Source organism: Cupressus sempervirens, chromosome 10 (assembly GCF_028749045.1).
Source record: "Cupressus sempervirens isolate cs-2001-9-10 chromosome 10, ASM2874904v1, whole genome shotgun sequence".
NCBI classification, from domain to species: Eukaryota; Viridiplantae; Streptophyta; class Pinopsida; order Cupressales; family Cupressaceae; genus Cupressus; species Cupressus sempervirens.
Window position 1 is genome coordinate 830766864 of NC_143127.1, and position 12173 is coordinate 830779036.

The 12173-nt window shown below is 34.2% G+C and overlaps 2 protein-coding genes across 4 annotated transcripts in view; both read right to left on the bottom strand.

Annotated features, from left to right (window-relative positions):
• Positions 1–2207: 2207 nt before the first annotated feature.
• On the bottom strand, positions 2208–3299 carry LOC149536538 (G-type lectin S-receptor-like serine/threonine-protein kinase At1g34300). The gene has a single exon (XM_089806310.1). It carries the CDS (start codon positions 3297–3299, stop codon positions 2208–2210), a length of 1092 nt encoding a protein of 363 aa, XP_089662436.1.
• A 5495-nt stretch (positions 3300–8794) lies between these two features.
• Positions 8795–12173, bottom strand: part of LOC149536539 (uncharacterized) — a 28229-nt gene continuing 24850 nt past the window's right edge. The window contains exons 4-6 of one of the 3 annotated variants that reach the window (XR_016357237.1): positions 10357–10494; positions 10074–10126; positions 8795–9983 (exon numbers count right to left, since the gene is read on the bottom strand). The gene's annotated coding sequence lies outside the window, so the exon portion shown is untranslated. Of the gene's footprint in view, positions 9984–10073; positions 10136–10356; positions 10495–12173 lie in introns of all 3 variants that reach the window. The other 2 variants (XR_016357236.1, XR_016357235.1) reach the window with 2 other exon arrangements.

Genomic DNA, 12173 nt, shown 5'->3' on the forward strand with positions numbered 1-12173 from the left:
TTTTTAGTGTTTTACTTTTGTCGGTATGGTTTGTTTTTTGGTTTTTTTCTTTTGTGCTAGTTTCTAGTTTTAGGATGCTCAAAATTTCAAAGTTTTATCTTTTGCCAGCATAGTTGTAATTTTGGACTTTATTGTTTAAACTTTGTATTATGATACTATTGGGTTTCGAGCCCTTGTAAAACCAACTTTTACCTTAATCCAAAACTCTAGTCATCAATGTTGGATGTAATGATAAAGTGGCAAGCTATAAACCACTTTAAGTATTAAACATTAATGTCACCTATAAACAATGCACTCTAGGTATTCATCAGTGTTGGGTGTAATGGTAATGGTGCACTACCCTTGAACCACCTAAACCAACTGTCTCCACAAAAAAATTGTACAACATTGCAGTTCTCTAAAAGAAAACTAAATTGTAGCTCCAAAGGCATACTCAAGGTGGCAGGTAATTTTACAAATAGACACTTAGGATTATGTCAACAACATATCCACCTCAATAATTAGGCAATGACTACTGTTGTAACTACCAACATAATTTTTTATAAATATCAACATTATTGCTTATTTTGGTATTTGTGTTGAATAAAGAAGTGTAGAGAAATAAGTATTTGTGATGAATACATAAGAGTAATTATAAATTAATTAACAATGTATACACATATGATAGTAGGATTCATTTGGCTCAATAAATTTACTATCCATTAGACATCCCATTTTCAATAATTATAAAGGTCCAATGGACCCTATAAATTTTAATTATCAAAATGAAGTAGAGAAATAAAGTAATAGAAAAGACACTCAACAGACAAGAAGTCCTCCAATGTAAACAACAAAAATCACAATAGTTACAAGTGTAGTTTAATTTTTATTTTTATTTCTAAGATTTGGAATTAAAAGGTATCTTAAAATGTGATTCAAATTTATTTTTGGTAAAATATGATATTTGAGGAGGGAAAAAATGAAATTGTTTTTTACTCGTATTTTATTTTTAGTTTGTATTTATAAGGAGTCTACTTAGCTAGGGTTGAATTTTTTCTTTTAGTTTAAAATTTTTGATCAATCATTTAAGATTTTTAAATTTATAGATAATTATTTTCTTCTTAGTATATATATATATATATATATATATATATATATATATATAATGATGCAGATTCAATTATAAGCCAACAAGGTGGCTCTTGAGGTGGTCCACTTGCAGGAGCTCCTCAATCATTAGGGCAATGTGCCTTGTATGGTCACCCAAGTGCTGTTGAATTTTGCTTTGGCGGATCAGACTCCACCCCATGGTTGTTGTCAGAGTCATAGCTCCTCGATCTGCTAGTTATAGACGCCATGCTCTCAGGCTCCTCACTGCTCTCCAATTGGTGGTTGGGATGTCCGTCACAGTTGCTCTACCTCCCCATAGTGGGGTTCTGGTCAGTCCCCGGTTGCTCCTCCTACTGATCTTGCTACCTCTAGTTGGCCTATCTCTAGTATTGATAATAAGTGGTCATTCCCTAGACTGGATATGGCAATTTCACCTCCCAAGGTGCAGGGAGAAGAAGATAAAGAGAAAGATGCTGCTATTGATGTTGAGTGGGCTCCTCCTGGGCCACCCTCCAACCCTATTGATGTATGACATTTTCAAGATCGTCAAGATCCACCTCCCTTAGCTAACACCGCTTTAGCCGATTGAGGGTAGTTTATATGTATTTTTTGATGAATAGTTATTTGATTTCCATTTCTACCGTGTGAACTCTTATAGATTGCTCTTTTATCACCTGACCTTTTTTTAATAAATTTATAGCTTTAATATTTAATTAATAGAAAATAAACTATTCATTAAAAAAATATAATATTGTAATGATATACAACTTTTTCAAATTAGATGACAAAGTAACTTCCAACAATCCACCTAATTCACAACGAATCAAACATTTAATTACTATAGCACTTATCATATAACAAACTTTATCACAACGAATCAAACATTTAATTACTATAGCACTTAATCATATAGCAAACTTTATCACAAACCATTAACGGTGATTAACAAAACGATTCCACTACCACGTTCGTTGAACTCGTTCGCAGTGGTGACAGGAGGAGGCGGGGTAAGAGGCCGCCCTTGACCGCATACCTTTACATGTGAAGTGCTTGAAATGCTTGCTGTTTGATAAGCCCCGGTGAAGTTGCTGGTCTTCATCTTGCAAGTCCCCGTACCATCATTCATCGCTGTAGATGCACTGCATCTCGGATTCCTTAAACAGTTCTCCCAACAATCTGGATCCCCAAAAATAATACACCTCTGAGTTTGACTCAGACTCTGGTGGATAAGATAAGAATTCTGTATGATCCAGTCGAACCATACTCTGGTTATTGCTGCACTGTGCTATATCCTGTTGCCTCTTACATCCATTGCCGGAATCTATCTGATCAAAATCTGAAGTTGGGCATTCGCAATATGGACCCGTATTATTGTAAATACATACCCCGAAACTTCCACACCATCCATAGACTTTGCACTGGTCTGACACAGCATTCCACCCCGACCGCCATGTCCCTGAACTCGCGACCCATCCATACAACCTCAAATTCCCATCTGGGTTAAGCTTGACTCTTCGCAGCGTGATAGAACTGTCCGTATAATCTCCGCTCCGAGACACCCATATCGAATCAGCTGAAGAGTTGGAAAGCTTGAAAATCCCTTGGTTGGTGAGACTCGCTGTGGTAGCTAGCGGCGTACCCTCATTCAAGTACGTGATGTTGTTCCTCCATTTCAGCGTGAAATTCCCACTGCTCTGCATGGTGAACGTGTAAGGACCCCATCGCAGGCTATGACCCACAGTGAAATTCTGATTAATCACCAGACTATCAGTAGGATTTTCGAACGTATCCCAAACAATGTTTGAGCTACCATTTTGCAGCACAAAGTCCCCATTGTCTCGCATATCTGCGGATGTTACCCCTCGATTGGATGTGTTGGTCTCCCAGACTGGTGCCGCCCCATTACTCAAAACTAGATTGCCATCATTCTGTAAAGTGAAGGAACCTTCTTCTCCCACTGCGATTCCGCCGTTCAAACCTGCAGTCCATACCAGAGTTGTATCATCGATGTTACCAAAGCTGATGCCCACAACATAGAATCCCCTGTTTCCGCTTGGGTGAAATCTTAAACTGAAATTCTTGCCCGGGGAATTCCAAGATTGTTGTTGGCCCGAAGCAGAGGGTCTAAGACTTGCCGCTAGCTTTACTGCTCCCTCTGCAAACATACCGTGGATAAATACAGTAACAATACATAATATTGGGATTCCCATAATTTTGATGATTACTGGTAACTAATAGATTGTTGGGTATTCAGTACCAAGCAATGAATACTTGTTTGGACCTCCTCTGTTTATATATGAGATTGACTAAACATTTCTGGTCTTCGATCCTATTTTTTTAATGCTGGAATTAAATTGTCTGAACATCAACTCCACTGTCAAACCAAAATAATACGAGTTCCATCATCCGGATTGACTTGACTGAAGTTTTTTTTTGCCGCGGTCAAAGCAAAACATTTAATATAAAATGAAAATCAAATTATTTATGTTTAGTCTAAAAATTGTAACAGAGTCCACTCAAAACATTTAATGACTCTTTATACAATACTTTCCCCACAATGCACTAGAATAGGGATTGAGTCCCGATGGAATCTACAACTCCTTGTAGGTGACATGGATGACTAAAAATAAATCATTTTCTTAGGTCAAACTAAACGTGTATGGTTTAGAATGAAATGTGACATGGATGATTTTAAAAAAATCATTTTCTCAGATCAAACTAAACGTGTATGGTTTAGAATGAAACATGAAATGGATGATTTTAAAAAAATCATTTTTTTAGGTCAAACTAAATGTGTATGGTTTAGAATGAAACATGACATGGATGATTTTACAGAAGTCATTTTCTTAGGTCAAGCTAAACATGTATGGTTTAGAATGAAACATGAGATGGATGCTTTTTAAAAAAATCATTTTCTTAGGTCAAACTAAACATGTATGGTTTAGAATGAAACGTAATCTTTTGCCTCAAAAAATATTAGACTTGCCTTTCATTTGAATTTTATTTTTAGGCCTAGGGTTTTCCCATATAAAGTGAAGGTGTTGCTTTATAAAATCAATGGCCCAAAATCAGAGAAGGTTAGACGACCATCCACAGACCATCCAATAAATCTTAACCATTAAACAGGTTGTTGCATCATTACTAAGGGACAGACTAATCTCCATCCAAAATGGACTAAAGACAAAACAAAGTTTTTTTTTTTTTCTAGATTCACAAAAACTTAGTGATTTTTTTCCAAATATTTTGTTGTTTTCAACTACAAACTATGTAGATCATGAAGATTAAATGCTGAAATGTTCAGAAAAATCTATGATGTTTTCGATTTTTTGAAAATTGGTCAATGTATAGTTTGGATGGAGGATAGTCATGTCCCATTATACTAATGTCTAGGCCTATGGTGGAATTCATCGTTCTCTTTTTACAACCTTGCTAGAAAGTTAGCATTGTGGGCCCCTCGTTCATATGTAATTTTATCCATAGTGAGTCATTGATGCCATCACTATCTCAATTGGAGTTTGAAACTTGTTTTTGTTGCTGGAGTAATTTCTCCCAACTACCCAACCATTTGCTACTACTAGCCTCACCTTAATAGTAGACAACATGCCCCACTCAACCACCGAGCCCTGTTTGACCTTCACCCTCCAACTATTTGTAGCTACCCATATTAAATGCAATATATTAATATTTATATGATGTAATAAATATATTTGATTATCTAGAGAGTTGTTAGACCTCTATAAATAGAGGCTTTATGTAATACATTATGCAAGTTAGTAAGGCAATAAAATTAGTTTTATTTTCTTGTGCATTTATGTTTCTCTTTGTCTTTATATTTGTGGTACAATTACCACACTAGAAATTACCTTTGCAAGGAATGACATTCCATTGCCACTTCTTCTTCCTGACGTTAATTTACATAGTTGCTACATCCTAAATTTTTCTTTTCTAATGTGTCCCTCAATTTCTTGATTTTATTTGAATTTGTAAGCCTCCTAAACTTACAAGAGTATTAATCAAGATTCTTGAGTTTCTTTTCTAGCACTAAAATTCCTCTTTAATGTCCACCTGCCTATTTTCCATCGCCAAAATGTACCCTTTCAATTCAATACACATCCTCTCCAACTCCTATGTTAGTCATAAATAAAAATCCAGTGCAAATGTGAATCATCTTTAAGTACCACTAGTATCACAATGTGATTTCTCGAGTCAAAAGCTTCTGGAAGCTTCATTTCCACATTATGACTTTGACAAAAATATAGATCTCATTCTTGTTCATGAGAGCTATATCATGATTTAGATGAATTTTTTATAAGATTTCAATTTTTTTAAAAATTGCAATCAATATATCTATTCAAAAAAAATTATATTATTAAAATTTACATTTTAATTTATTTTCATTATAAATTTTAATCAATTCAAATTAGCTTCTTATAATAGGCATTTACAATTATCACTTTAAATGCTTAGGTTCTTTTGAATTCATTACACTCATTAAAAATATTTAGTTGTCACTTTGGCACTCATCCTAAAGGAAAAAGAATTATAGTTAATAATAAAATTCTATAGTTTTTCTTTTCAATATGTTTAAATAATATATTTTATAAATGATTAAAAAATCAAATATACTCTCTCTCTCTCTCTCTCTCTCTCTCTCTCTCTCTCTCTCAATATATATATATATATATATATATATAATTCCTAATTCTTAGGGCCTGTTTGGTTGTAGGCATAGGAATGGAGAATAAGAATGCATTATTCGGAATAGGAATGATTATTCTAATAACTATTTTTTAGAATGGGTATAAGCTCATTTTAAAGGCAAAATGGGAATATGTATTCCTATTCCCTATTCCAATTGATGAACCAAACGAAAAATAGAAAATGTATTCCAAATTTTCTATTCCTATTCTATCAACCAAACGGGCCCTTAATGTTTTTATTAGAAAATGTAGATTCCTAATTCTTAATTTTTTTATTAGAAAAAGTAGATTCTTAATTCTCAATGTTAAATTTAAATATTATCTATATGTTAGAAATAAATACTAATAAAAAATGAACTTTAAAGATAATCAGTTATCATTTTTTTTAAATGCACTATTTTAATATTCACTAAAACACAAAACACGTTACATTCTTTTAAAAGCACAATAATACAACTTGATCATCCCCATGATTGAGCATGGCAATTTTGGAATTCTTTTAACAATCCCAAAACCAAACAGAATGGAATTATTCCATCCCACTTTTAACATTATGCACTGCATCAATCTTAGAAATATGATTCCAAGGAACTAGGCTAAGAACCATCAATATATACTACGTTGAAATAGTTATTGTTTCTTTCTCCATGTCTTGTTTTCCTTGGTACCCATGAAATACACCTTGTTAGAATTTTCCTTTCCTGACGCCCATCATTTCTTTTCACAAAATTGTCTTGACCAAATATTTTATCATTATATGTGTACCTTGTTTGATCTACACCGAACTTCACAAGCTCTTGGTCTAATTGGCTTGTACTTTTATTGTTCTCCTCAAGAAGACTAGGTGTAGCAACATCTTTGTCATTGTCATTAATGAAGCAAATTTAACTATAATAGCGGTTTCCATCATGATATGAGAGATGAATTGTGGGAGTACCTACGCCATCCAAATTATGGATCTTAGATATGTGGCCCTTCACATAGTGCACATGAATGTTAGTGTGAGTAACTGTGGAGGCTGCTTGAAGCTCATAATGGTCTTTCCATGTACCATCATTTTCCCTTTTTTACAGTATTCTTCAAAAGTCATTTCATCTTCTTGAGAAAAGAAAGGCTCAAAGTTTGAATGATGCTCCATAGTGCAGTCCACCACTATACCATCATATTTTGAGTGTTTGTTTTGGTCACCTTCAAGTTGATTTTCTAGAGCTTCAAAGAAGTAATTTTCATCTGGTAGTATTTTCTCCATTGCTATTTTCAATTCATTCATCTAAGCCTCAAGTTTTTCTTAGCTTCCCTCCTCACTTACCTCTTCATCTGACATGACACTTAGTGGAGATTTCTTGTCTTCTTATTTGGTGTGCATTTTAGGATGGCAAAGAGATCCCATAATTTTAAGCTTGGTGAACTTTGATTTCTCGAGCTAATGTCTCATGAAATACCTAAATTTATGATTCCATGTTGATCATGGAAGCATAGGGATTTAGTGTAATATGATACGAAAAAACTTGACGTTATCTTTAATTTTTTCTCGTACTCCCAATGAATGTTGATCATCTGAAGAGTTGGAAAACTTCAAAATCCCTTCATTAGTGAGAGTTGTTGTGGTAGGTAGTGGCATACCCTCATTGAAGTACATGATATTCTTTCTCCTTTTTAGCATAAAATTCACACTGCTCTGCATGGTGAACGTGTAAGGACCCAATCGCGTAGGCTTTGACTCACAGTGAAATTCTAATTAATCGCCAAACTATCAATAGGATTTTCAAACGTATTCCATACAATGTTTGAGCTGCTATTTTGTGGCACAAAGTCCCCATTGCCTCGCATATCTGCGGATGCTACCCCTAGATTGGATGTGTTGGTCTCCTAGACTGGTGCCATCCCATTACTCAAAACTAGATTGCCGTCAATCTCTCACTACGATTCTACCGTTCAAGCCTGCAGTCCATACCATAGTTGTATCATCGATGTTACCAAATCTAATGCCCACAACATAGAATCTCCTGTTTCCGCTTGGGTAAAATCCTAAACTGAAATTCTTGCCCAAAGAATGTGAAGATTGATGTTGGCCTGAAGCAGAGGGTCTAAGACTTGACCCTAGCTTCATGCTCCCTCTGCAAACTAACTATTGAGAAATGTGTCTCATACTAGCAAGCCTCTACTAAAGGTAAAGGTGTTACCACCTTTTACCTCATGGAAAAGTAAAAGGCTATTTCACCTTTATCTCTTAAGAGTGCACTATCGGCTTACTGAATTGGCACTCATTTAATAATGCCAAGTTGCATTATTAAATGTGTCCACTCTATGAGTGGATGACTCCTTCCACCTTGTGAGTGGATTAGTCACTCCACCTTGTGTGTGGATGAATCACACCACTTTGGTGTGGGGGTGAAATCCTTTATAAAAATGTTCATACATTGCATTACAACACAACACAACACAACACTAACATAATGAGGGCTTGGATTGGAAATGAGATATTGAGTTTTGTTTGCAAGACTGGCTGCTAGAAGGAGACTCTCCAAGCTCAAGTTGTGGTGATGCTCCTGTAAGAAGTTGCATTGCAAGTGTATTGTAATCTTCTTGCACTACTACATAGAGGGGGTATAAAGACATTTTTTTAGACAATTCTTTAACCAATTTTCTTAATCTGCAACAATACAAAAGTTGTGTATCGTCTCACATCTTGTCTTTAACCGAGTGTCTTAAATTATGTCTTAAAGTATTGTTGCTATAAGACAATATGAAACAAAAGTGATTTTGTCTCTTTAGAGACAATTTACTTTAATCTCAACTAGTGTCTTTAGAGGGACAATAGTGTTTACATCAGACAATTGTCTCTGAGAGACGTTATTAAACAAATCTATTAAAAACATTTTTTAAATTAATATTTTTTTCTTACAATTTCAACTTCTAATGTTTCTAGAAAATAATAGTACAAATATTCACTATAATTATTTCCAATATCTCATATAAGACACTCAACAAAGTAGCATAACAAATTAACTTGTTAAGAAAATTCATATTAATTAATTTATTCCAATGTTTGTTTCTTACAAAATGATGTGAGAGCTGGTCCACCGCAACCAATAAAGTACATTGTACATATGCCATATTCATCATTGAATAATAACATTGAGTTCCTTTAACTCTACAGTCTCGTAATGAAGTAGCTAGACTGACCCAAACACCATATTACACATCCACAAAGTTTAATGGTGTAGTAAAAAATATCCTTATTTTACATACATATTTATATGAACAAAACCATAAAACCGTAAGGAAAGATCTCACTGGGATTTGTGGGTTGCAACTCAATAGTTAACACCATCAAGCTCCCTTCTAAGTATGTCTTTTGAGGTAGCATAAAACATCTTTGTCCTTAACTCTAGTCTCATACTGAAGTAGCCAGGCTGACCCAAACATCATTATACACGTAAAGTTTAATGGTGTAGTACAAATGATCCTTTCTTTAAATACATATTTTTATGAAGAAAACCATAAGGAAAGATCTTTAGATATCGGTTCCTAATGACGTGAATACCCATCTCAATGGATTTTGTGCCCTGCAACTCATAGTGAACACCATCAAACTCCTAAGTATGTCTTTGGAGGTAGCATAAAACATCTTTGCCTTGATATAGGATGCAGTAGAAGACTTGATGATATCATTAAAACATTCACCATATTTAGATGTGGAAGATAGACATAAATATGCAATGTCTATAGTTTAATGGATAAGGGAGAACAAATTAGATATACAACCGAGTAAAAAATTGTGATCAAAGCGATGGTGCAATCTCAAATGTTTCCTGACTTCATGAAACTGATTGGAGGGGAAAAAATTACCATCCATTTAGCAGAAATTAAAATGTCATATACTTCAGTACTCACCTTATTTTGGATCTTGAAACTTGTTGTTTCAAAAATCAACTAATGCACCATATTTACGTATGAAATGCATTCACATTAGAAATATAAATGAAATGCAAAAGAACTGACCAGGCAATGAAGAGTATCTCTCTTCTGGTAGTTGTGGTAATGTGCCCCATGGTTATTATTCCATTCAATTCTTTAATAGGTAAAACCAAGGGCAAAGCTTGTAGCTTTAAATCGCTCATCTTCACAACAAATGTTCCAACTTTTATTATACCATACCCATCTAATTTGAAGTATGTTGCTCCATACTACCTGCAGTTCCAGGATGATAAAAAATAGACCAACATTCAAAGCCAGTAGTATGTCAATGAGTATGAAGAAAACATGATATGTTTTACTTACCGTGCAAGCAATGGTTGTTGAACTTTGACCTTTGCTTCTACTTTCCATCAAACCTGAAACCACTTGAAAATAGATTTATGGTTCCCAAATAAGAAATTCTTGAGAATATGTTATTTAATCAAAAGCTCAGTTTGTCTAATTTGATTGACACGGAAAAGCAGAAACACCAAATATATAATGGCTAGTAAGTCTGTAATTCCTATTCATTGGAAAGAAGAGCTTATCTATAGGTGAAAAAACAGCAACTTAGATAAAAGAAACTCATCATACTGTAAACACTTACAATATTTAGCCTTCTGGAATAGCAATGTACAACCAATTTTAGAATTCATCGATTAGTCCAACACCGATGGACTGAGATTTTTCAGAAATAACAGAGGCACAAGGAATTCTTTCCTTTTCATAATCTTCAAAGGCAATCCTAATAAATCATATCAGAGATTTTCGAAAATAAATAAAAAATGTTTAGTTTATTATGCATTTAGCATACTCGAACAAATACAAGTAGCGTAATTGTAAGCACACGTCTAATTATTTGCCTGAAAAAATGTCTATGGTGAATACGGTGAACAGATAATATCTGCTTTTGACAGTTTAATGTGAATTCAATTTCCCTTTGAATTAGTTTCAATAGAAAAGCCAAAATAAGATGCATTGACCATAAATCAGAAGAAATTGCAAGCTGCTTGTAGTTGATGTCAGGCTAGTGAAACACAACAATGAACAGCATCAAGATGACACTTTGAACGAATGTATTGCTAGAAAATTGTAGAATGGATCTTTGAACAGGAAACTATACAGACATCTCCATTTGGTTGACTTGGCAGGCTCAGAAGTTTTTGGGTGCTAAAACTAGACGCTTAAAAGAAGCCACAAATATCAATAAATGTTAGCCAATTCGGGATTGGCTATAGTCGTGGAAAAATAAATGTACTAGCTTTATCAAGTGATATGATGTTGAAGTATAACTATGAAGACGTTTTGTGAAACAGTTTCCAGATGTGTATTGGTAGAGGACTAATGGCCGACCTCCAGGAATTTATTAATCTGTCCATTTGTTGTCTGTGCATCTTTATGGACTGATAGATTTGTTGCAATATTAGATTGTTTCTAATATTGAAAGAGCTTTCTTTCCTAAACTATTCTTTCTTTTCGTGTAGCTTTCCTACAGCTGTTTCCTAAACTATTCTTTCTTTTCTTGTAGCTTTCCTATAGTTGTTTCCTTTCCTGTAGCTTTATATATTTGGCATGTTGCAATATTAGATTGTTTCTAATATTGAAAGAAGATTATAGTGACCTAGAATACAGGTATAGGGGTATTTACATTGTTAACACAAACAGATTCATTATGCCAAATAGATTGATATCAAATAGAGGGTGTTGTGATGAAAGATAACCAAGAAAATTGCATTGAAGGATGAGTGAAGTTCATATGAATGCAAAGGAATTGTTGTAGAGTTCCTCAACATAATATCATATAGATAAAAGCATAGTTTAAAGATTTGGACTCACCATGGACTTAGCAAACCAAAAAGTTGGACTCCGACTTGGAGTTGCCAAAGGAGTCGGCAAAAGGAAATAAAAGTAGTTTTACATAGAAACACAAAGAAGTTTTTTGCATTAAAAATTTTAAAGAACATAAGAACCATAATTGATACATCACACATGTCATATGAATCTCAAACCCTCAATATATGAAGAATAGGAAAGACCAAATGAGAGAAAAAGTTGAAAAATAAGCTTTTTATCACTTGGCTGGATGGCACGAGCCAATCAGGAAAACTTGCAAGTCCTGCTCACAGACTCGCATGAGTCATTGGGGAAAGACTTGCTAGAACTCGGCTCTGGAGTCCATGGCGAGTTGACTCAGCTCACCATTAGACTTGTGTGTCCATGTGAGTCCATGTTAATTTTTCAACTATGGATAAAAGTATTTTGTGCAGACATTAAGAAGAATTACATGAATATGAACTAAAGACAACATATAAAGAAGACATATCTTATAAGGGACTAATGATAAAATTCATTAGATATATCAAGGTCCAGAATTTTAAAAAGTTGTAGATTACAGAAAGACTAGAATGGATGATATATATGCTG

Bases quoted from the DNA above. Each gene is read 5' to 3' on its own strand.
- LOC149536538 (XM_089806310.1), bottom strand. From the start codon at position 3,299: ATGGGAATCCCAATATTATGTATTGTTACTGTATTTATCCACGGTATG.